The sequence below is a fragment of the Clarias gariepinus genome, chromosome 14 (genome assembly GCF_024256425.1).
Source record: "Clarias gariepinus isolate MV-2021 ecotype Netherlands chromosome 14, CGAR_prim_01v2, whole genome shotgun sequence".
NCBI lineage: Eukaryota > Metazoa > Chordata > Actinopteri > Siluriformes > Clariidae > Clarias > Clarias gariepinus.
This window is the reverse complement of record NC_071113.1, coordinates 24955037-24981643: the sequence shown is the minus strand read 5'-3', so window position 1 is coordinate 24981643 and position 26607 is coordinate 24955037. Positions and strand designations below refer to the sequence as shown.

The 26607-nt window shown below is 36.7% G+C and overlaps 2 protein-coding genes across 2 annotated transcripts; both read left to right on the top strand.

The window, feature by feature from the left end:
- The first annotated feature begins 3320 nt into the window (after positions 1-3320).
- Positions 3321-6522, top strand: LOC128541437 (uncharacterized). Its single transcript, XM_053511849.1, has 5 exons — positions 3321-3574; positions 4333-4409; positions 4504-4797; positions 4891-4920; positions 5011-6522. The coding sequence occupies exons 1-5, from the start codon at positions 3507-3509 to the stop codon at positions 5145-5147; spliced, it is 606 nt and encodes a 201-aa protein (XP_053367824.1). The 5' UTR covers positions 3321-3506; the 3' UTR covers positions 5148-6522.
- Positions 6523-17418: 10896 nt separating this feature from the next.
- Positions 17419-20785, top strand: LOC128540904 (uncharacterized). Its single transcript, XM_053510897.1, has 5 exons — positions 17419-17429; positions 18596-18672; positions 18782-19063; positions 19168-19212; positions 19319-20785. Exons 2-5 carry the CDS (start codon positions 18606-18608, stop codon positions 19510-19512), a joined length of 588 nt encoding a protein of 195 aa, XP_053366872.1. The 5' UTR covers positions 17419-17429; positions 18596-18605; the 3' UTR covers positions 19513-20785.
- Positions 20786-26607: the final 5822 nt, after the last annotated feature.

The following is a 26607-nucleotide window of genomic DNA, read 5'->3' as shown; positions in this document are numbered from 1 at the left end:
TCTGCATTTACCACATGTGTATCTGTAGCAGTGAACACATCGCACAGTGGCCTGATTGTGCTTGCATTGGTGTTTGACCTGACACATGGCTCTTTTTTCAGGGCTAGTTGTGAAGGATTGAATATAAGAATATAGATGGTCTTTTTCTGTTTGGGCGCATACACCGTCAGCATGGCAGCAGTGGTTGAAAACACCTAATAAATAAGATAAATTGTTATTTTCATAGCACTTTTACGCACAATGACACTCTTGGAGGTGTTGATTCTAAAAACCACAAAAGACCTGCAACATACCTGAGTGGTGAATTCATTGTGATCTGTGTGTCTAGCAGATTGAGGAATTTCCCGGCGAATCTTGTTGACTGTGCAGAGGATGGTGGTTTTCCAGCTAAGCAATGTGAAGAAATTGTCCGTGCGAGCAGCGAGTCTTTGACGGAAAAAGCTGTTCATCAACGGTGATATGTAGACCAGGATTGTAGGACGTGATGCAGTTGGTTGCACCAAACTTATCAGTCTTTGCTCGATCACTGTGGGTGGACCTGTCATTAAAGCGTAGGTGACGCATGATGTCTTGGAAGCGGTTTCGCGGCATAGTTCCAATGATCTGTGGGTTTCCCAGGTTTGCTGGCCAGCAGTCACGTAGTGATGGAACCTTGCAAGATGATAATTGCAATAAATGCCATTAGTTCAGGGAGGGCCATAAACCAATGAACATGCTCAGTTTGCTGTGCATGTTGAATTGTCCATTGTTGAATGCTATGAAGCATGTCAAGAGTGATGAAACAGGAAGCTCTGAAGGCAACTTGAGATACTTTTTCTGGCCTTAGCCGTTGGCTCTCCATCTGCGGCGTACGCTTCTATTGGGGTGAAAAGAAGGCGCGTGCCCACCTGTTCGTCACGCCACACTATGCCATCTTTCGTTGTCTCTGTCAGGTTAGTTCCCAAACAAACTCTCTTTTTAGGTTGAGAAGCAGTCTCAACATCTGCAGAGTGAACAAATTCAAATTTGAGCAATGAGCAATGGGAAAGTCAAATGATATCACAAATGCATGCATAGATACTACTAATAATACCAGTATCTTCTCCTCTGTATCGGAATAATGTCTGAAATATCTTACTAAATAAAAAGATACAACTAAAGCAGAAAAATGTCTTGCACTTTAAATGGCAATGAATTTCTGCTAAGGTGCACAAACAAAAAAATATAATGGAAATATAAAAAAATATAGTGTAAAATATAAAAAAAAGCAGAGTAGATATTTCTGTCACTCTGCTCTGCTTTTTTGGTATTTTCCACTTACTTGTTTAAAATAAAATAGGAAATAATATGAAATGAAACTTAACCTGAAGACTGATCAGACAGCTCTGAGTCTGCATCCGGCTGAAGTTCTATGTCTTCTCCATCCGAGTCACAAGGGTTTACTTCACTCAATTCAAAAAAGTCATTCAAAAAAAAAACAAAAAAAAACATCCTGATAAATCAAGCCATCCGGATGGAGCGAATTTGATTGTGGTTGGATGAGAAGTATAAACATACCATTCCGACACCCTATTGGTTGGTACGCGATCCATCGCACCTGCACATGATGTCACGTCACACACTCCAGCAAGGAGGTTGATAAGGTTGTGATAAGTAGTGTCACAACCAAGCACCAGCGAGGAAGGTAACAGCACCAGGAAGGTAAAAGATATGATTGATATATATATCAAAAAATTTTTTTGATTAATTACTTGGATTAATCATTCATTCTGACAGCACTAATGTTTATTGTAGACAACCATACAAGGGTAATTACATTAACTAAGACTGTGTTACTAAGACTGCCCTGGGTACACTAATTTTCTTGTATGTTGCCCTCACAGATTCCTGCAGCTAAGCTTGGATGTACATTTACATTCCAATAAAGGTTACCGATGACATGCCCTTTGAAGTTTGACTTTTTGCACCATTAAAATACTAATAAGCAACTAGTTATCATATCTTCTTCTCCATAAAACATGTTAATGCTCAGTAGTACACATATATGGTTCTTTAATGTATTTGCATTGTACTAAAATGCATTATTTTTCAACTGCCATATGCAGTATCCCAAATCACTATGGCCTTTAAAAAATACAACAAAAAACAACAACACGTTTTTCTTTTTTTTATTAGGTGTTAGTGCAATATATAGGCCCGTGGCACAGCCTAAGCTTTTATCCTTAATGCTTTTTCCCCCTTATGTTACTTTTACTTTTATACTATAAGTAGTTTTGAAACCAGTACTTTTACACTTTTACTTGATTAAAAAGCTTGAGTTGATACTTCAACTTCTAAAGAAGTCTTTTTAAACCCTAGTATCTATACTTCTACTTAAGTAATGAATGTGAATACTTTTGACACCACTGCACATGAATTGATGCTAATTATAGGCAAAAGAGTAGCCAGTTAGCAGCCTCTTGGCTAAATGAGAGTTAGAAACAGGCACGTGCACACATAGAGATCAAAGGGGGCTTGCGCACCTGCCCTTTTTATTCCTGGAGAGAAAGTGCCCTTTTTTTCTGGGGTGCTTTTTTAAATTATTATTTTTTTAATAATATATTGTGGCGTTTTTACGCCGGAAAAGATGGTGGAAAGACAAGTGAGCTTATTTGCTGCCCAATACAAATGGCTGGGATTATTTTATTATGAAGCGCAATCTCACAACACGAACACATGAGCCGGCTCAAAAGAACACACCTATCACACATACCCTGGCTGAAGCCACTAAACCAAACACCTTTCCCCAACACGGTGAACACATAACAGTCCCTCCCGCAAAGCATGATGGTTATTACCCGAAACCTCGCCCACGCCACAATATATTCCTGTTTGCGCACAGCTTCCCTGTCCAACAAATATATTTATTGAAGAATAGTATATCTAAATATCAGGTCAGGAGTTCTGAAGCGAACAAAAATGTTTCAAAACATGCACATTGTGGAATGGTTTCCTTTGCTGCTCTATAAACCTAGTGAATACTAAGGAGACCATGGTTTCTGTGTAAACTGATTATTTTGTAGACATCTTTTAAAAATTAAACAATTGCATGAGTTTGAGGAAGATAAAAAATTAACTTTTTTAATTGTTTTTTTAAAAAAGGAAGTCAGTGTTGCGTTAATATATATACTTTTTTGTTTAAAAAATAGAAAAAAATACGTAATTATAAGAAGTGCCCTTTATTTCACTTGTGCCCCTGCCCCTCAAAATGTCTGTGCACGTCCCTGGTTAGAAAAGTCTGGGACTTCTAGTGCTAAGCTGGGCCAATCATCTCCTCATCTTGAGGGGGTGTTAACGCATTTGTCCTATAAAGTTATTTCAAGGATCATGTAAAATTACAGAGTTGGGTAAGAGTAGGCGGAATATATTGTAATGACTGTGGGGAAACGCGTGTCCGTGATTCTTGATTTATAAGGTAAGCTTTCGCGTGGACTGCACGTGCGTTTACTATCCTGACAGTTAAAACAGGTTTCGTTCCGAGGAGACGCATGAAAATGAAAGCTGGAGAGCAGACACACAGAGGACGCGGAGTAAATATCGGCAACACTCAGACGCTGTAAGGATCTCCAAGATTCATAATTCAGTGCGCTTTTTGGTCACAATGTACTCAGGCTGAACTGTTGTATGTCTAAGAGGAAACTTAAATCTATTTTTGACTTATGCAGAAATCAGCTTGGTCTAAAACCGTATGGATTTTGCGCATTGCTTGGAATGCCTTTGGCACGTTTGGAAGCAGGAGAAAAAAACTTAAATCTTTATAGTTCTACGAGTGCATTTTAACTACTGGGTTTATATAATATCAGAAATCATTTGTAAGTAGAAATTTATGTTTTTTTTAACTGTTCTGCTCTAAACTGTTTTTTTTCCCTTAGATCAGTAATTCTTAAAACCCAAATTCCGAATGAAGCTACTTGTGAATGCACTACAAGGATGCGTATATTTATAAGCGCACTGACCTTTCCATAGTGTGTTGATGCTGTGCTGATTTTTTTCTGATTTAATCTGCTTTAAACTGTATTAGTTTGTACGACGTTAGTAATAAAAACATTCTGAATGCTGTCACAACTATATTAGCCGTAACGCACCATGAGGCAGTCTGTACTAAGCATAGCAACTGTACATACGTAGTCACAATGTAGCTGAGGTGTTCTATGAGGTCCAGTAAGACAGCTTCCGACCTGAGTTCCCGAAAGAGCACTAATAAAAATCTTCATGCATAGTACAATAGGCATTAACACAATGGCACTATTTTCATTGTAATATTTTATAGGAGTTATTATATAATATTTTATAGGATATATTGTGTTCTACTAGGACAGAAATCATGGCTGGAGGATGTCTTATTCCGTGTCTCCTGATCCAAGTCCTGCTTATTACACCAGGCTATGGAAGTAAGTAAAAATTAATACTTAACCAAAATTTTTGGTTTTACTACTGAGCCATACAGTATGTTCTTACACCAATATATAATACTCTTTTTTACAGGTTCAACAGAAATTACACTAAACTGTCCAAATATATCAGGGACTGAGGGAAAGCCATTAAATCTAACCTGTAATGTTACCTGTGAGAATTGTACACTTGTACAGTGGATATGGTCTCCAATAGCAAATATAACCTTCAACTGTAGCAATGAACCAATATGTGAGAGTTCAAGTGGTAAATTTCATACAATAAAATACACAATAAAAAATGCATCAAAGGAACACAATGTAACAGTTGCAGTTTTCGTACAAACAACAGCGGGACACAATCGAATGGAATTCAGATTGTCCATAGGTACTTTTTCTTTGTTGTTCCATAAGACACAAACCTCTTTTGTATAAGTACACCCCCGTTGTTAAATTTCAAATCAAATTATTCTTTTAACAGAAACTGAACTATCTACACACAGTTCTGTTGGTAAGTCAGATCCTCTACTTACACATATTTTAGTTGCTACAGGAGATGTGATGTGGGCTTGTATTAACATGGATTTTTGTTTTATCACAGGAGGAGACCAACCAACACATACAGTTAGTGTGGTTATAACTGTTATATTATGTCTTATCATAATCATCACTGGATTTGTCTTAAAAAGAGGGATAAACAATAATATGATGTGCGGTCATAAAAGTGGTATTATATGAGAAAACAAAAAAATATTTGCGCAAATTATGTCTCTGGAAATAAGTAAGTTAATGATTTTTTTTCTTGTTTAAAAAACCTGTTGTATAGTTTTGCGCGCTAGATGGTCAAAATCAGGACGAAGCATTATGGAATGCTCACAAAGGGGGTTAGACTACTATGCTGGTGTGAACTGATTCGGGTTCTAACAGTGGCCCCTAGGTACAAAGCACTTTTTCTGTACTCCAGAGCAATAGCAGGGTGATAAAAAGCAAATCTCTTTAGTTGTGTTTTGTTTTTTGCATTTACTTGATTTTGGAATGTGTCTGTGTGTTTTTTAGCACATTTGCACATTTGTTACATAGCACATGGGGTTACTCTTTTGTATACACTTTGTCCCACTGTAGGTTCTGATTTTGAAGTTTTGTCATAATTGTCTTTAAATACACTGCCAGGCAAAAAAAGAGGCTCTTTCAGTCACCTTTTGCTTACACAACAGTACACAATGTGGTGTCCAGTTAATGTGTGAAAATGATTCATGCTTATCCTCATGCTCCCAGAAGCACTCTTTGACAATTTGAGTCATGAAATATGGCCATGTCATCAGGGAAGGGAAACTCCATAAATGTGATAAACTGGTCATTCTGTACATTCAGATGCTTTTATTTATTTTATTTTTTATTTCCACATACTGTAACATTGCTAAACCTAGACCTCACCAACTGAACCCAGATCATAAAACTGCCTCCACAGGCTTGTACGGTGGCCACTATGCATGATGGGTGCATCGCTACATGTGGTTTCCTACCTTATAGTGTCAGTCTGGACTCATCAGACTACATGACTTTTTTCCATTACTCCAATGTCTAATCTTCATGCACCCTAGCAAACTGATGCATTTTTCTGATGAGTCTTACTTACAAGGGGTTTTTCTTATGGCCACACAGCTGTTTATGTAAACTGTAAAAACTTCTCCAAGTTTTTAAGTAAGCTGGCCAGGTAGTGTATCAGTGGTGGTTTTAACATCAGCAGCTTTTTTTGCAAGATCATTTTGTTTATACTATTCCATACTACAATTTACAAAATCGTATAGGAGTATAATTATAGCTTCATAATTCTCAAGGACATCTGTTGTACCTTAGGGGAAAATTGTACAGAACTTTTGTAATCGAACATTATTAATCAATTGTAACCTAAGATTCAATTTTTGTGTATTCCAACTGTTGTAATGTGTACTTTTTTATATTTAAATTTCAAATATAAATGCATTAATAAATGTATGGAATTCACACTAAATAGTTGGGTGTTTATCGTTCTATGTTGCTGACAATTTGCTTAGAAAATAACATTAATGTTTATGTTATTAGCATTGCCAATACATCTTAAAATCTGAACTGGTGAACATATTTATGACCACTTAATTATTTCATCATAACACTTTGTCCACCATGGCACAATTAAAAAATAATAATAAAAAATAAAAAATAAATAAACTATACTCATATTTTAATTAATTTTAATTTATTGTATTTAATATATTGTAATATATGTATTGTATTTCTTGACTACTAATTTAAAGCCATTTATCCCAATTAGCAATGTTAAATGACCATTTCTCCCTTCCACTTTTTTTTCCCCTTCCAGATTCAAACTTCTTAAATTACTATAGAATAGTAATTACTTCCTACTGTCGTTTCATAGCTGCCTACCTGCAGATGGTTGCCAAATTATTGAATACCAGTGTGAAATCAATAGTTCATATATATATATATATTTATATATATATATATATATATATATATATATATATATATCCTGGAATTGATTCTTTTCCAACTTCCATCATTGAGCCACATGAGATGTTTACTCTCGATTACTTCCTCAGTCACTATTCTTTTCCATTATTACAAAGATCCCATGTACAGCATGCATTCAGCAAACAACTTTCCCTACTAAATATGCAATTATTTCATCTAATAATCCAAAAAAAGCTTCTTATAGGGAGAGATGAAAGCTTGATTATAGAAATCTTAATATTTCCAGATTACAACTTCCGAATGTTATTCTGAATTTGTATGTCCATATCTTGGGCACTTGTAACAGCAAAATAGTGAAGGGATATAGCTTAATCAAAGCATTTCAAAAATACTGACAGGTAAGGTTTTGACTCAATTAAACCAATTAGGTAATATCACATTAAATTTAATGTGTCAATAAAAAAGGGGCAAAAACAAAAAAATTATCGATGAAATCCATCTTAAAGCTGGTAGGAGAGATGTTGTGGTCAAAGCTTTCATAGTTCATTGCATCAGTCAAGCAAAGTTAACAGATAGTCAAATGACCATGTTAGCTTTTCCTGTTTTAAAAAGTTCCAGCAAAGTACTGTACAACAATTATTGCTCAAATTTATTGGCATAAGGACAGGAGAGGAGTCATAACAGAAGTCCTTTCTCTTCAGGTACAAAGGCCTATCTAGACTGTTAGATATATCTATAGCTAAAGCAAATGTATAAACTATAAAGCCACTAATAGATTTTACAGTAGACAATTGTGTTAATGGATGTCAGTTACATAATCTGTGTGGTTCCCCTGCATGTGGTAAGAATATTAACAAAAAACATGCTAAATATATGTTTGAGCTCATTCAGGTTTTGAGATATTAAGAGTTAAATAGATAAAATAGATATTATTTTAAGATATTAAGATGTTATTAAATGTTTATTTTGTGTGCCCAAAAGAATTCACAAACAAATAAAACCAGTTTAAAGCAATTTGCTAAATATTGGGGGTCTAAGATGCAGGGACTGTATTAAATACCAATGTTGAGTATCTAAAACCTGATTGTGTACAAATGTTTATTTTGCATTGACACTGTAAAAATATGACAGATCATCACCTCTTAGTATACACACTACCTGTAGAACAAATTAGCTGTGTCTCCCCACTTTATCGATTCAGTAGAAATGTTAATCCGACCACCAAGGATAGATATCTGCCAGTATATACAAGTAATCTGCCGGATCTGTCCCACCACATTACTAGACCCCTAAAAGCAGATGATGTAGGTAAATTAAATACCAGCTCCCATCAGATTAAAAAAGGTGAGAGTTAAAACACCTGCACCATGGTTCAATAGTCATACTGTACGCACACCCTCAAGAGAGCAACCTGTAACCTTGAGCGAAAGTGTAAAAAAAATTGTTTTTAAGTTTTTAGAATCGCATATAAAGACAATATGTACAGCTATAGACAGGCTCTAAAAGCTGTTTGGGCAGAGCATCTGAGCCAACTGTTATGTACTTATGTACTTATTTAGTACAGTGGCTACACTAACAAAACCTAAGAAATCTGCATAGAGTACTCCATCACAGTTTCGTAGTAAAGATTTTATGAATTTCTTTAATGGAAAAAAACGATAGTATCAGGAAAATCAGCATCTCATGTTCCAATCCAACCTAAAGCTCCACATTTAGATTTTTCATGCATTACAGGTATAGGACAGGAAGAGCTGTACAAACGTATCATCACGCCTAAATCAACAACGTGCTTGTTAGATTCAATCAAAACTAGATTTCTAAAAGAAGTGATACATACAGCTGGACAATTCCTCATTATATTTAGGTCACTAACCTAAATCTTTTAGGTTGACAGTTATTAAGCCTCTTAAAAAAAAAATCTAATTTAGACCCGAATGAAATAACAAATTACAGACTGATTTCAAACCTTCCATTTATATAAAAAATATTTTATATAGCTCAAATATGCACCTTCTGACATGAAAATAATATTCTTGAAGAATTTCAGTCAGGTTTCAGGCCCCATCATAGTATAGAAACTGCACTAGTTAAAATCACAAATGATTTGTTTTAATCTTCGGGCCAAAGCTACATCTCAATACTAGTCTTACTTGATCTTAGTGCTGCATTCGACACTATAGATCATAATATTCTCATAGATCGTTTAAAAATCAAATGGGTATTCAGGAACAGGCTTAAAAATATTTTAGATCCTACCCGTCTGATCAGTACCATTTTGTAAATCTAAATGGAGAACTGTGTAATGCCAGTAAAATATGGTGTTCTCCATATCAATGTTTCCTTTGGGTAACATGTAATCATTAGAAGACATGGGATTAGTTTCCATTGTTATGCTGATGATACCCAGTTATACAGCTGTACATCTCAACAAAACCAGACAAAATACCCAAGTTGTCTAGATTAAATGAGTATGTCCAAGATATAAAAGATTGGATAACCGATAATTTTCTTTTCCTAAATTCAGATAAGACAGAGATATTACTTATTGGCCCCAAAACCAGTACACAACAGATATCATAATTTAGCTTGCATTTAGAAGAATGTACTATTACTACCAGCTTAACAGTGTAATATTAGAAAGTAACATATCCTTTAAAAATCATATTTGCAATATTACAAAAACAGCCTTTTTCCACCTTAGAAATATTGCCAAGCTTAGGAACGTTCTATCCATATCTGATGCAGAAAAGCTGGTTCATGCATTCATGACCTCCAGACTGCATCCTCAATAAACAAGCTACAGTTTGAATTCAAAAAGATGGTTTGAAGCTGCTGCTCCTGAGCTCCCAGTGCTCCAAAACCCCCTTTGTCCTCTGTACCTGCTGACATCCCTTTGCTGAACTGTACTCCATGATAGCTTGTATAACTTATGTTATACTGAACTTCCAGCAGCCTAACACACATGATGCCGTTATATAATTCCTGTTATCTGCTATCACCCAAATGAGAATGGGTTACCTGTTGAGTCTGGTTCCTTTCAAGGTTTCTCCTACAGTATTACCATCTTAGGGAGATGCCTTGCCATCATCTCCCACCACATCTCCTTGCCACCGTCGCCCACGGCTTGCTCATCAGGGACAATCTTACAATCTGATTATTGTCTAAAAACATTTTTTCTCACTCATACACACTTTCATAAATTTCCTTTTCATTTTCTGAATCTACTTTAAGATAGTGACCATTTTTAAAAGTCCTACAGTATATAAATAAAATTGAATTGAATTGCCCTGCCCTGCATTGAATTGGATTGGCACCCTGTCCATGGTGTACCCTGCCTCGTGCCCTAAGTCTCCTGTGATAGGCTCCAGGTCTCCGTGACCCTGAATACAGGATAAAGTGGTATAGATAATGAGTGAGAGAGTAAGATGAGAGTGTGTAAATTGAATTGAATAAAAAAAAAATAATTCAACTAAATAAATGTTGCCACTTTGCCCTGACTTTTGCCCAGCAACAACGTCCTTCCCCACACCAGCATTCACGGCTGCGCGAGCGCTTAGCTAACAAAACTTTGAGAAAACCCCAAAGTGTTTTACAGTTAAGGAGTAGAAGCGCTTAAGTACACGGTAAATTAAAGGATATAAAAATGTCCGTGTTACTTTGCCTTTAGAATCACTAATGCTCATCTACAAGTGTTGCTGTACTGTACATCGGTTCACCTTTCTGTATGAAAACCGAATTGAGTAAATACCCAGACATTTAAACATCACTCCTGAGAATGACAAAGTTAAACCCTTGAAAATATAAATACCTTTTAAATATAAAACAATGCATAGCTTTAAAATATCATTAGACTTCCAGAAACCGTGTTTTACACTCTCTGGTCATATATAGCCTTATTAATATATTTTACTTTTATCATATTCAGTGAAATTGATCATTTTTGTCTTTATAAGACTGCTCTTGTTTCTTTAACCAGAGCTCTGCTGTGGAGGATTGGGGTCTGAGGGGGCCTTTCGGAGCTACTGGAGGAGCGTGAACAAGCTGTTAGAGGAGAATGTTGTCCTTGAGGGTCTGGGTGACAATGCAGTAACTTTAGGAGTGATGTTTGGTCAGGTCTGTGGTCTAAACATTGAATTTAAAAAGGACTGGACGTACACCTATAAAGCCATCCGAACGATTACTATTCGACTCGGAGAGACACGCTCCTCTCAGATTCACATGTTGAGAAACATACTCTTGTTGCCATTGAGACTCTTTTTTTGTGTCTAACGCATTGGGAAAAATAGTCTTCAAAATCTACAAGTGTTAGATTTAAGCCCTTCTTACCCACCGGTGTATTTATGGGGATGCCCCTCTCTACCTCCACGTCCACACGCAACCCTCCGCTCTGCATCAGTACATGTTTTGAAAACTCCTAAGAAGCTTTGCTTGCTCTTTTTGCTCAGCTGCACCCAGACTGTGGAATGCTCTCCCTGAGTATCTGAGGACGCCACAGACTGTTGATGCTTTTAAATCTGGTCTTCAAACTTATCTTTTTATCAGAGCTTTCGGGTCGAAGTAATTTTGTAGCACTTTGCGATTTGTTTAGAATATAAAGTGCATTAGAAATAAAATGTATTTTTATTATTATTATTATTATTATTATTATTATCTTTGCTAGTTTTTAAAAATGGTTATGATGTTGTAATGTAAAAGAATTAGTAAGATATTAATTAGTAATAATTAGTAATAAGTAATACTGATAAGCATCTGGAGGTCTGGTAGTTTATTGATGTTTTAAGCAAAATAGAACATGTATTCTCCTGTTTTATGCAGATCACTGTTTTAACTTTGACTAGTTTTGAAAGATTAAAAAATGTTTAATTAATGTTTGTGTGTGTTTAGTTAATTGTCTGAGTATTGTTGGGCCAACCTGTTTTTATAGAAAAACTATCACTTTAACATCCCACTTCTATGGAAGACAACTTACCTTTTTGAGTAGATGAAAAGCTGGGCTAAGAAAACCCTAAAAAGATATAATTAATTGAGCCCAAAAACATGAGATGGCTTACAGTAGTTACAAGTTGAGTCAGTTTAGGAGTTTGAAATGGGGACACAATATCTCAACTATACAACAATGTGAAATATTTAGTTTGGCCAACAAATTTCAAAGTCAACTTAAAAAAGCTGTGCAACTTGTTGCTAAACCTTTTTACATTGACACATTATTCTTGAAGAGTTAGACAGGGCCATAGAAGGTCTGTTATCTACTGTATTATCAGGACAGGTACTGTATCTGCTATCTTGTGCAAGGAGGAACAGGATGAGCACTGTCAGAGCCATACAAAATTACTTCCAGCAGACCACTGATGTGAATGTCTCTGACCAAACAGTCAGAAACAGACTTCCTGAGGGTGGTCTGAAGACATCCTTTAGAGGCCCCTGTGCTCATATAATGATATAATGGGCATAAGCACGTTCTAGCTCAATTGGCATTTGGCAGGGAACACCAGAAGGATGTGAAAAAAGGCTTATAAACACATTTAGTTAGCACATTATGTGCATCTTTGGTATGACTCCATGAGAGTCCTGAACATGCTGTAATGTATTGTATGGTAGGTCTATTTTATATTCCTTTCCCCAAAAAATAAACTGTCATTGGACAAAACTCTTTTCCTATTTCTTTTATTAACTGGAGAAATAGAGCACATAATGCATGTGTATGTGCTCCTCTACTGCTCAAGAATTATGAGTTATTTGCATAAATGTTATTACAATTAAACCCAATTCTGTTTAAAAAGATCTATAGTTAACTGCTAGAAAAATCTAATGTTGTGCAGAATCTGTGATATTTTTGTACTGTATATAAGGCATGCAAGCATTAAATGAATAAGTTGGGGCAGTGACATAAGTATTATCCAAAGTGAGAAATACATGTCAATATTTAAAGTGACATTAAAATATTTGCATTGAGTTTAATAATGTAGCACTTTATATTTATAAGAACACTTAAAGCCTAACAAGCAATATTAAGACAGAATCATGTTTGAATGAAGAAGTGGAATGGAGAAAGAGAGAAAAACTTACTATCATATATAACACAGCACACTAACACAAATGAAGTTAGTCCTCCTGGATACAGCTACATACACCAGCCTCGGTTAACTGGTAGAGGAGGAGGCGTCGCAGTTATTCACAATGATAATTTGACTATTGTACAAAAACACGGACACAAATTTAATTCATTTGAAATTCTTTATAGTAACATAAGTGTATTTAACTATATTAAGTCAGCTCAGTCGATCCCGCTAATTGTCATTTACAGACCTCCAGGGCCGTACTCGGAATTTCTTAGTGAATTTGCAGATTTCCTCTCAAACCTAGTCATTTCTGTAGACAAAGTGTTAATTGCTGGAGATTTTAATATTCATTTTGAAAACCCAGAAGACCCTCTGAGAACTGCATTTATGTCTATACTGGACTCGGTAGGAGTAAATCAGTGTGTAGTAGGACCCACTCATAAAGCAGGTCACACTTTAGATTTAATAATATTATTTGGATTAAGTATAAGAAATTTATTCACAATACCACTATCTGAAGTTATCTCAGATCACTATCTTGTCTCATTGCAAGTGTGTCACAATAATAATGTACACACAGCGCCGCGCTACCGTATGAAACGTACATTCACATCAACTACCAAACAGAGTTTTATCAGTAATCTCCCAGAGTTCCCAACTTCGATTAGATCACCGTCTGACCCCACAGAACTCGATCAGGCGACTGAATATTTAGAGTCGACATTTCGCTATACCCTAGATAATGTAGCTCCAGTCAAAAGAAAAATTATTAGAGATAAAAAACTTGCTCCCTGGTATAACGATCACACGCGCACTTTAAAACAGACCGCTCGGAAATTAGAACGTAAATGGCGTCAAACTAAATTACTAGTATTTCAAATAGCATGGAAGGAGAGCATCCTGAACTATAGAAAAGCTCTTAGTGTAGCTAGATCAACATATCTCTCCACTCTTATAGAAGAAAATAAAAATAATCCTAGATTCTTATTTAATGCTGTAGCCAAATTAACCAGAAATAAGACCACTGCAGAAATCTCCACAACAACATCATGCAATAGTGAGGACTTCTTGAACTTTTTTAATAATAAAATTGTAAATATTAGGCATAAAATTGAGGTTTTGAAACCGAACAATGTAATTGATGCAGATGTTAATCTAGCCATGTCAGACCAGAACCTAGAATACTTTACTCCCCTTAAAGAGAATGAACTAATTTCACTCATCTCTTCTTCAAATTCATCAACCTGTATATTAGATCCTGTACCGACACATTTTCTTAAACAGATAGTACCAGCAATAATAGAACCCCTGTTGAGAATAATAAATTCTTCACTCAGCATTGGATATGTTCCAAAATCTTTTAAATTAGCAGTTATTAAACCAATAATTAAGAAACCTGACCTCGACCCCTGTCAGCTGTCCAGTTACAGACCAATATCAAACCTCCCCATTATCTCTAAGATCCTGGAAAAGATAGTAGCGGAGCAGCTATGCTCATATATACATAGGAATGGCATACATGAACTGTATCAGTCAGGATTTAGGCCTCATCACAGTACAGAGACGGCGCTCGTTAAAGTAGTAAATGACATTCTATTGGCCTCTGATCAGGGTTGTGTAACTATGCTTGTATTACTTGACCTCAGTGCAGCTTTTGACACTGTTGATCACGCTATTCTTCTTCACAGATTAGAAAATGTAGTGGGAATTAAGGGTACAGCCCTCTCCTGGCTCAGATCTTATCTGACCCATCGTTATCAGTATGTAGACTTAAATGGTGATTATTCTGCATGTTCTCTAGTGGAGTTTGGCGTTCCGCAGGGTTCAGTTTTAGGTCCACTGCTTTTTTCCCTTTACATGCTTCCTCTGGGCAACATAATCCGTAAGCATGGTATTAGTTTTCATTGTTATGCTGATGATACACAGTTATATGTCTCAGCAAAACCTGATGAGAAAAAACAGCTTACTAAAATTGAGCAATGTGTGCAGGACATAAGAAATTGGATGCTAACTAACTTCCTTCTGCTAAATCCGGATAAGACAGAAGTTCTAGTCATAGGACCGCATACAGCTAGGAGTAAAATTTTAGGTCATACCGTAACTTTAGATGGCCTTTCTGTTCCATCAAATGCAACAGTGAAAGACCTTGGTGTGATTATTGATTCCAGCCTTTCATTTGAAGCACATGTAGATAATATTACCAGGATAGCATTCTTTCACCTCAGAAATATTGCCAGAATAAGAAATTTATTGTCGCTAAACGACGCAGAAAAACTAGTTCATGCTTTTATCACCTCTAGGTTGGACTATTGTAATGCCTTACTGTCTGGTTGTTCAGCTAGATGCATAAATAAGCTTCAGCTAGTCCAGAATGCAGCAGCGAGAGTCCTCACCAGAACCAGAAGATAAGAGCACATCACCCCTATCTTATCTTCACTCCATTGGCTCCCTGTGAAATTTCGCACTGATTTTAAAATACTACTCTTGACATATAAAGCATTAAATGGTCTCGCGCCGCAGTACCTGAGCGAACTGCTAGTGTCTTACGATCCGCCACGCCTACTTCGATCAAAGGATGCAGGCTGCTTGTCAGTACCGCGTATTATGAAAAATACAGCTGGGGGCAGAGCCTTTTCTTACAAAGCCCCAAAAATATGGAATAGTCTTCCAAATAGTGTTCGGGACTCAGACACAGTCTCAGTGTTTAAGTCCAGGCTAAAAACCTATTTATTTAGCCAAGCATTTTTATAAATAGATTTGCCATAGGTAAAGGAGCAGATCTGGGGGACTCATGGACGTAGAGTATTATGGTGAACTGGTATGTTTGGATGCTGTCTTCCTCACTCTCATTGATCACTCAGGTTTGCTGACGGTGAGGTGATTGTTTGCTTTACATGTCAGGAAGCCCTCATGTTTGTGTTTCCTTCTGGCTCTCCCTTTTAGTTATGCTGTCATAGTTAGTCCTGCCGGAGTCTCTGCTTGCACGCTACAGTTAATATACATTCACATTATACATTGTGTGACTGTGACCATACCTAACTGCCATCTCTCCTCTTCTTCTCTTTCCCCCCCTCTTTCTCTTTCCTCTCTCCTCCTGTCTCCCCCTTTCACTCTTTCTCTCTCTCTGTCGAGCTACACATGTCGTTTCTGAGCTGCCAGTGATCCAGACTCCCTCTGCCCTCCGGACCTGTCTGACCCATCCTGGTGCCCCGCTTCTGGCTGAAGATCTCGTCACATGGATGCCCCGTGTGTCTCTCTGGGATGCGTCTGGTGTCTGGGAATGATTCTCTCTACCTAGAAAATGGTTCTGGCCTTGACTGGTGTTGGCAACTGTTTCTCTGGGGACTTGACAGTTCGATAGTTCATGACTGGAACTTCTTACAAGTCTACCTGGGTCTTCAATAACTACCTGGACTCCATATTAACATCAATTAACATCAGCTATTATAGCTGAACTGCCTCCCACCCTACACACTGTATAAATGCAGATCATTTACTGCTTTTTGTTTCACCCAAATGAGGATGGGTTCCCTGTTGAGTCTGGTTCCTCTCAAGGTTTCTTCCTCTTACCATCTCAGGGAGTTTTTCCTTGCCACTGTCGCCCTCGGCTTGCTCACCAGGGACAAACTGACCATTTTGATTCATACAAATTCACATTTCATACAAACCTAAATAATTCTTTTGACTATGTAAAGCTGCTTTGCGGCAATGAAAATTGCTAAAAGCGCTATACAAATAAAATTGAATTGAATTGAATTGAATTAACACTTTATATTTGGTATCTTTTTTTTTTTTTCTTTTTTTTTTCTCCCGGTATTTTGTATCAGTAATGGTCTTTCTTTGACTGTGCTTTCATTATTCATCATCATTATTATTATTATTATTATTATTATTAGTGCTAGTAGTAGTAGTAGTAGTAGTTTTTTTTTAAGTTCTTTTATTATTATTGTAGTTGTTGTTGTTAATAATAATAATAATAATAATAATAATAATAATAATATAAGCGATAGGTGGTAGAGGTGTTGACATCTGATTGGAAGGTCCCAAATTCATATGCTTAAATGTGTAATGAGATCAAATGTAAGCTTTAAATAAATATGTCTGCCAAATGCTCTAAACTTTATTATTATTATTATATTTGCTCTTTGCTTCCCTTTCTTTTCAAGAGTTTTCACTAGTGTCACATGTTTGACTGCACAGTTAAATGTGTGTGTATTTGGGATTTTTAATCTATTGTTTGGGGACTACACACATTCTCATTGCACCATGGCTCCTGCATGACTGCTTGATCAGTTTCGTTAGCCCGAGAGTTCTTGTACAGTAAATATATATAGTGATACACTATTTGTGTAATATCAATATTTTCCCAGTCATGTCTGTAAATAATTAAATAAAACGTCATTAGGGGGAGTTTAACTCAGCTCAAATTACGTGCCCTGCATAGGAGCTGCTGGAGAGTTGGGGAGAAAGTACTCCGTTTCGCTGCTGGGTAAGGAAATTTGTTTTGGTGAATATTTCAATGTCCTCACTCCAAGGTTTTGCTTTTGTTCTTGCTATCCTTCTCCCTAAACTGAGCCAATCATCCTAATAAAGGGTTGTTGACGCATTTGTCCTGTGGATCTTTTGGGTAAAAGTAGGTGGGATGAGATTGTTTGAAAGCGTTCGTCCGTGTTTCCTAATTTATAATACAAGCTTTTATGAGCTGAGCGAGCGTCCATCATCCACACAGTCTCTGTTCGTGCGCTAAAACGGGTTAATTGTTTCTGCGTGAGAGGGGCATCAAAGTGAAAGCTGGGGAGCAGAGACGCGGAGGACGCGGAGCTCGGAACAAGGATTCTCTCTCTCTCTCTCTCTCTCTCTCTTAAATATCGGCAACACTCAAAAACTGTAAGTATGTCCGAGATTCATAATCAATAATAAAATTTAGTGTATTTTTTGGCCACAGTGTGCTCAAGCTGATTTGGTGCATGTCTACGAGAAAACCTGGAGCTCACACACACACACACACACACACACACTAAGGGATTGGGAATGACTAAAATACTTATGCAAAAATTATCTTTATTACATTAAAGGATGTTGTTTTTGTTTGGTTGGTTGTTAGTGTTTTTGGTTTGTTTTTTAGCCCTAATTATTATTATTATTATTATTTAATGTTTTGGATTCTTTTAGAAACAGGGCAAAAAAATGTTGATGGTTTTTGTTCAGTGGTTTCTCTGGTTTTATCATTAACATTTGGGTCATCTGAATACCAGAAATCAGCTGTAAGTAGAAATTGTGTATGTTAAGGTTTAGAAGCAAACCGACCTTTCCATCATATTGCTATTCATGCTGTGCTGACTGAACGTAATTTTTTCCTGAATTGACCTGCTCTAAACTGTTTAGTAATTCTTAAAACCCAAATTCGGTCAGCAGCTACTTATCGATGCACTACAAAGCTCCCTGTACTACTACGAACTTGGGTTAGTATTTTATATTGAGCTTAAATCCATATTTAAAATATAACTCATGTGTTATACCATGTCCACTGGGAGCTTCTGACCTGAGCTCCGGACAGTGCACTAATAAAACATTATCAGGCATGATATAATGGGCATGATCACACTGACACTATTTATATTGTAATCTTATAGGAAATAAATTGTCTTGTATTAGGACAGCGACCATGGCTAAAGGATGTCTAATTCTCTGTGTCCTGACTGAAGTCCTGCTTATCACAACAGCCTATGGGAGTAAGTAAAAATTCTACTTATTATGAAGGTTTATTTTTGTGCCACATGCTCCAACATAGTGCATTCTGTGTATTTTTCTGTGTATTTATGTCATATACTTTTTTGACAGAAGTTACAGTAAACTGTCCGAGTCAAATTGGAACTGGGGGAGGACCATTACATCTAACCTGCACTGTTGCATGTGATGGATGTAGTTCCACAAATGCATATTTATGGAAAAAAGCAAACAATTTTGTCTCCTGCAAGGAAAAGGATCGTGTCATCACTACTGGCAAAAGTCATACATTTAATTGCACAATTGAAAAGACATTAATGGAAGTCAATGGAGCGTTGACGTTTTGGGCACAAATGACAGCTGGAGTTGTATCTACAAATTTCAACGTGACCATCGGTAATTTTCTTTTATGGCTCCATAAGATAATTGCCCATTGTTTATAACTCCAGTTCACATTTACATTACAGTTACATTTAAAAGATATTTTATTCTTTTGACAGTACCGCCTGTTAATCCCACTAGACAATTTTCTTTGGCTGATCCAGGTATTTCATTACTTTCATTACTTTCATTTTGTTCGATAAAGTTTTTATTTGTTGCAGTTGATGTAATGTGGACATAAAGTAATTTGATGGCTTTTATCTTTTACAGACAAAAACAAACCACCTGAAGAAATGCATGATTTACCTCCAAACTCACGTACAGCTGCAGTGGCTCTAACTGTTGTATCATGTTTCATCATAATCATCATGGTTACATTTTTCTTAAAAAGAAAGATAAATGATAATAGAACATTTTCAGCACTATGCACTCACAGAATGATCACAGAAACTGATACACTGTAATCATAAAACATGGTTGTGTCAGGCTCAGAAAGAGTGACTGAGTATATGAGAAAATGTGGGGTTAAGAGGGAAAATACAACCTCAGATATATGGCTGAAAATGGACTGGTGTGAAATGATTTCGGTTCTTACAGTGGCCCCTAGGGTTAAAGTACAAAAGTGAAAGTACACAAAATACAGAAAGGCGGAAGTAATAAAGAGCAGATCTTTGGCTATGTTTTGTTTTGCGTGTACTTTGACTTTGGTAAGTGTTTCTGTGTTTATCGCTTGTTCCTTTAATCTTTGTTCTTTCACTTCTGTATACACTTTATCCATAGTGGCCAGTGTAGGTTCTACAAAGGTGGTAATTGTCTTTAAATACACTGCCTGGCCAAAAAAAAAAAAATGAAAGAAAGAAAAATGCAGACTGAGATGGTTACAGCACACAATATGGAGTCCAGTTCATGTGTTAATAATGATTCCTCATGCTCCCAGAACCACTATTTCCTAATTTGTGTCATGAAATATGGCTGTGCCATAAGAAAAGGAAAACGCCATGACAGTGATAACCTGGTCATTCAGTACATCCAGGTTATCAGCTGTCTTCATTTTATTGCCGCATAATGTTGCTGACCAATGAAGCAATCCTAGATCATACCACTGCTTCCAGAGGCTTACAGTGGGCACTATGCATGATGGGTGCATTGCTTTCCCTTTCTACCCTGATGCAGCCATCGCTCTGGAAAAGGGTCAGTCTAGATTTATCAGACCACGTTACTTTTTCCCAATGCTCCAAAGTCAATCTTCATTCTCCCTAGCAAACTAAAGCCTTTTTTTCTAATGAAACACAACTGTTTAGTCCCAATTCTGTGTAGTCACAACAACCCACATCACATTAGGTGCGCACAGAAATGCTCTTACTGTTGATTTTTGTTTTACCTTGAAACTTCACCAAGTGTTTAAGTGAGCTCCATTCATGTTTTCCCACTCATTTCATAAAGTATTTTTTTCTGACAACATTTTTTTCACAAAGTTGATGGTTCAACACTATCCTTCCAGGTGTTGATAACATGTTCTTTGATAATCGTTTCTTAGCCCAGTTTCGGGAATTTCAAATCTTTAGTTGTTTACTCTCCTTGTTGCAGTCCAATAATTTGACCCTTCTGAAATGGCAATTTTTTTTTCTGGCCAGGTAGTGTATCAGAATTGGTTTTAACAGCAGCTTTTTTTTTTTTTTGCATTTACTACATTAACAAAAATGTATAGGAATATAATTATAGCTTTATAATTCTCAAGGACAGCTGTTGTACCTTTGGGGGGGGGGGGGGGGTTGGGGGATTGTACAGTATTTTTTGCAATGATAATCAATTGTAACCTGAGATTTTGTTTAAAAAAATACAACATGGTTGTACGTAGTATTTCATTGAATATTTTTGTATTGTATTTTGTGTATTTTATATTTTGTGTATTCTAACTCTGAATTCTGTTGTATTGTGTTCTTTTGTTTTTATGCATTATTTTAAATAGAAATATACTAATAAATGTATGGAATTCACAAGTGTTTGGGTGTTCATTATTCTATGTCGAGAATTTGCTCAGGAAATGGCATTAATGTTTATTTTATGTCATTAGCATTGCCAATACATCCTAAACTGTAAACCTGAATTGTGCATTGTGGCACAATCTTCTTTTTCTGCCCATCATTTTCCCCTTAAAATCAAACCATTTGGCTCTTTAAAGGGAAAGATTTTTTTCTAGTCTGTTGTAAATTTAGGTGAATATAGGATAAATTACAATAGGTCTATGTTGTTAGAAATATTCCTGCTTTTCACACAGAATGTGCAGTTTGTCACCTCGAGCATGAATGCGGTTACTAATTTAAGTCAAATTATTTAATCATTTCATTTCATATTGTTTTATGCTGTCTTTTTACAGCTGCCCTTCTGTAGATAGTTGGCAAATTATTGGATACTTGTGTAAAATCAATAAATGATTCTATGCATATTCTAAAATTGATTCTTGTTCAACTTCCATCATTGAGCCACATTAGATCTTTACTGTTTATTACCTCCTCAGCCATTTATCCATTTCCATTATTACAATGACCCCAAAGTGTAGAGTGTGCATTAATATGCCTACACTGAACCACTTTCTTTCCTAAATATGCAATAATTGTATCTAATAATACAAAAGAGAGCTTCTTACTAAATCGAAATAACAATTATCATATTTCCTATTTTTGTTCAGATTTCAACCACTTAATACTCTAGCTCACTTCCTTCCTCTAAAACCCTATCGCATTCCTTGCTTTAAAAATACTGGTCCTTGAACATTTCCATTTTCTCTATCTCTGCGGATATCATCTTATCTTGTATTAAAAATGTAGTCCTGGCTGAAGTCATGTTTCTTGAGTACATACAGTATAACATATACTTTACTTAGATTTTTAATTAACCCTTTAAACTCCTGTCCTGTTGAATGATAAGAGGCAGGCAAGAATTAGCTTTTTTTAAACAACAGTTTACTGATTTAGATGCAGGAGTTTAACATTCAGCATGAACTTCATTTTAATACAATTTGCGCATGTGTTAAGCCTTGGTGAATCTAGATTTAAAGCAACAGAACACCAACATGTTTTACCTCATCCTTCATTAACTTTGACAGTTATTCCTTATTATAAATGTTCCTATATTATCAATTACTACAATGTCCAGAATAACCAAAAGTCTTTACAGTATGTTCGTGTGAAATGCATTTTAACCAATTACTTAAGTTGAGACTAAGTGTTAACACTTAACATTTGATGTCTTATATTTTAAACACCATAAGATCAACCATAAATTGAAAAATTTGTTAGTTAATGCATTCCATTGTAGAATCTTCTGTTTGGTTTTTCAACAGGTATGTCCAGTTTTTCTTTTGCTTTAAGTCTTTTATTTATTTGTTTCCAGGACAATTCCTTCATTGTCAAAAAATCATGTTCAGTTCTTAATTATTTGAATTTTCTGCTTAGTTTTGTACTTAATTTGATTTGTTCAATTAATTACCCCGACAATAAATAAAGTTATTTCGACTATCGGTTTGATATTAGTGCTTGGATCAGACTTGTGTGTCGAGGTTGGGATCTGGAAAGTTTGAAGGTCAGGTCACAGCCTTGCGCTCTTTCTGTGCTTGTTCCTGTGCATAGAGGACTGTGGTGCACTGGGTGTTCTGGTGCCTTTCTACAGTATAATGGCCACCATTGACATTTTTTAGCAATTTCTGCCTTTTGTGGGATGAGCCAGCCTCTGGTCCCCACAGGCATGGGTGAGCCTTGGGTCCCCATGATCCTGTAACATTTGCTGGTGAATAATTACTGACTGGTGTTGTTCACTTCACCTTGCGTTGGCATTGATGTTATGGCTGATTAGTTCACATCTTTGGTATTCATAAAAACAGAGCAGTGGAGAGAAATAGGATAAAACTGGGAAATTAATATGTACAAACCTCCTGAACTCATACACCATCTACTGTTCTTAGCAACTACTTTATTCTATTCGGCTCACCTTACTGGATAATCTGTTTAGGTTTTCCAAATCTTCCTCTATCGGTACCTATTGTCACTTTCTGACTTATTTTCACCAATAATCCGTCTTTCACATACAGATCTTCTGAAAATGTTTATAATATAAAAAGTTATTTTTTACTGCTCTTCTGTTTTGCATATTATCAATAAGCTTACAGCCCTTATCCTGAGATGTAAAAACATTAACCCAAAGCCAAGAAAATAAAAACAATAGGAGAAAAACACAATCATAGTCATAAACATCATAGGAGAAATTAGGAAAACAAAGATCAGTTATAAAGATCACGCTGACATGAATTAAATCTTAATGATTGTGCCATATCTGCATGTTTAAGAGACTGATCCTGGAGACACTTCGTCCCCTGGTAAAGTCCTCTCTGGACCCTCTTCAGTTTGCCTATCAGCCTTTCAAGGGAGTTGAGGACACCATAATACACCTGCTACATCAACGTACTGTCACCTCGACAAGCCTAGGACCACCGTAAGGATAATGTTCTTTGACTTCTCCAGTGACTTTAACTACTGGGGTAGAAACTAATGAGCGTAAACATTGACACCCGCTTGGTTTCCTGAATCATGGACTATCTGGCCTGCCGTCCCCAGTACTGTATGTCTGACTACAAAACTGTTTGTCCGAAACTTTGATCTGCAGCACTGGAGCTCCCCAGGGAACTGTACTGTCTCCGTTTCTTTTTACCATCTATACATCTGACTTTAGATATAACGCAGAGTTATGCCATCTGCAGAAGTTTTCTGATGACCCTGTGGTTGTTGGATGTATAAAGGAGGGTGACACCTCTGAGTACCTGTCTTTAGTGGATGACTTCATTTCCTGGTGTGAGCGTAATCACCTACAGCTGAACATCAGAAAACAAAGGATATGGTTGTGGACTTTAGGAGAAGCAAGACCCGTGTAACTCCTATATCAGTCAAGGGGGAGATAGTACAGTAGTCATGGTCTCTGAATACAAATATCTGGGAGTCCATCTGGATAACAAACTTGACTGGTCACTCAACACAACGGCGCTCTACAAGAAATGACAGAGCCGGTTGAACTTTCTTCGAAGGCTCAGGTCTCAGTGTCATTTCTTACGCTGTGGTCTGTTGGTGAGGTAACATGAAGGTTTCTGATAAGAACAAACTGGACAAGTCAAATAAAAAGGCCGGATTTGTGCTAGGCATGGAGTTTGACTCTGTGGATGTAATAGCGAAGAGGAGGATTCTGTCCAAAGTACAAATCATCTATTTTGAACAATCCTTCTCACCCGCTATACAGTGTCTTCGCTGAACAGAGGAGCAGTTTCAGCCACGGCCATAATAGTTTACAACTCTTCTCTGTAACTCATACACACATGCATGTGGATATTCACTGACTATAACAAAACAGGACATTAATACTTACCCGTATTATAATATAATAACTGTAATAGTACTTCCCAATATAATACAATATTATATACATATACTAGATTACTGTGCAATACTTACAAATGCTCTTGGGTCATACTTTTGATACTTACTGTTTTAAGAATTTTTTTTTTCTGGAGATTAATATTATTATTTATAACCTTTCCTTAGATAATAACTGTGAGCAACTGTAACCTGGCATAAGCGATTTCCCCTTTAGGATTAATAAAGTTTTTTGAATCTTGAATCTTTGAATCTTTAAACGTTAGAGAGAATCACAAATAAATCCCACAATTTCCCTCTGTGAACACCCCAAACGCATTTCTAACAAGCTTAACCTTTTAAATATGTCTTACACACTGTAATCACTAGCCAGGTGATTACCCATTTAAGTTCCAAAATGGAATAGGACTTACACTTACTTGCATTCCCAGCATAAAATAAGACAAAAAAGTCAAGCATCTGCAGTACAACAGTAACATTGTGCTTAGCCGTCCTCTTTTGTTTTCCCTCTACACACAGTTACTTGGTACAGTCAGGTCATATCCTCTCACGTCTTCTCATACCATTGTTATGCAGATGACACGCAACTTATTCTCTCCTTTCCTTCCTCAGACACTCGGGTTTCCATCTAATCCTGGATGACGGCTTATCAGTTGAAGGTCAATCTACTGAACTTCTGTTCATTCCCTGTGATTTATCTCCCGGTCAAGATCTTGTGATCTCCCTGGACAATAATCAGATCACTCCTTCAGCCACTGCCCGCAATCTTGGAGTAACTCTTTTAACTCTAATTTACCTATTTCTTTCTTCACAGGCTACTCAGGTGTTGTTCAGTCCCCTTTTATTCCAAGACTCCTGGCAACTCGCTCCTGGCAGGTCTGCCTCTGTCTCATCCGTTCTCTGCAGCTAATCCAGAATACAGCTGCAGGTCTTGTTTTCAACCTTCTCAAGTTCTCCCACATCACCCCTCTGGTTTTCTGTAGCTGCCCGCTTTAAATTCCGAAGCCTGATGTTTGCCTACAAAGCTAAAAATGGCCCAGCACCCACATACATCCCTGCACTGGCTACCTGTTCAGTTTAGAATTAATCACAAAATAGTACTACTTACATACAAGGCTTTAAATGGTTTAGCTCCCACATACCTAACCAGTCTTCTGATACGCTATAATCCACCACACTCCTTAAGATGACAAAACTCCGGACTTCTGGTAATTCCCAGAATTTTAAAATCTACAAAAGGGGGCAGGGCATTTTCATATTCAGCTCCAAAACTTTGGAATAGCCTTCCAGACAGTGTTCGGGGAGCAGACATGGTTTCTTAATTCGAAAGTAGACTCAAGAGGCATCTCTTTAATCTGGCATACGCGTAACTCATCCCATAACCTCGTACTCCAGTACACCTATCCTGAATGGCAACTACGCTAATTCTCTCCATCTGTTCTGTATTTTTCTACCCATCCCGAGGCATCTGGAGATTGTGCCAGCTTTAGTAGACAAAGGCTGACCCTGCGAGGTTTCTGAGGCATCCAGAAAAGGACCAGCTCCAGCTGGATTCCGCTTTATGATGGCTGGAGCTACACATCCTGCTCCTGTGCTTCCAGTGATCCAGACCCCATCTGCCCTCTGCACCTACTGACTCCCTTTGCTGAACTGGACTTCATGTTAATCTACACAACTTATGTTATATTGAACTTTCACCTGCACAACACCCATGATGTTATTTCTATCTGTTATCACCCAGATGAGGATGGGTTCCCTGTTGAGTCTGGTTTCTCTGAAGGTTTCTTCCTATTGCCATCTCAGGGAGTTGCCACCGTCGCCGTCACCCTTGGCTTGCTCATCAGAGACATTTCATTCATCATTCATTCATCTAATTATTATCTAGACACATTTTTCTCACACATACACACTTCCAAATATTTTCTTTTCTAAAAAAATATTTTTTTTCTTTTTTGTGAAGCTGCTTTGAGACAATGACCATTGTTAAAAGCGCTATATAAATAAAATTGAATTGAATTGAAAACATATGCTAGATTACTGTGCAATACTTACAAATGCTCTTGGGTCATACTTTTGATATTTACTGTTTTAAGATTTTTTTTTTTCTGGAGATTAATATTATTATTTATTACCTTTCCTTAG

Coding starts and splice junctions, on each gene's coding strand:
- LOC128540904 (XM_053510897.1), top strand. CDS start 18,606: ATGGCTAAAGGATGTCTAATTCTCTGTGTCCTGACTGAAGTCCTGCTT. Junction 19,064..19,167: donor AAATTTCAACGTGACCATCG/GTAATTTTCTTT, acceptor TTCTTTTGACAG/TACCGCCTGTTAATCCCACT. Junction 19,213..19,318: donor ATTTTCTTTGGCTGATCCAG/GTATTTCATTAC, acceptor TATCTTTTACAG/ACAAAAACAAACCACCTGAA.
- LOC128541437 (XM_053511849.1), top strand. CDS start 3,507: ATGAAAATGAAAGCTGGAGAGCAGACACACAGAGGACGCGGAGTAAAT. Junction 4,798..4,890: donor GGAATTCAGATTGTCCATAG/GTACTTTTTCTT, acceptor TTCTTTTAACAG/AAACTGAACTATCTACACAC. Junction 4,921..5,010: donor ATCTACACACAGTTCTGTTG/GTAAGTCAGATC, acceptor GTTTTATCACAG/GAGGAGACCAACCAACACAT.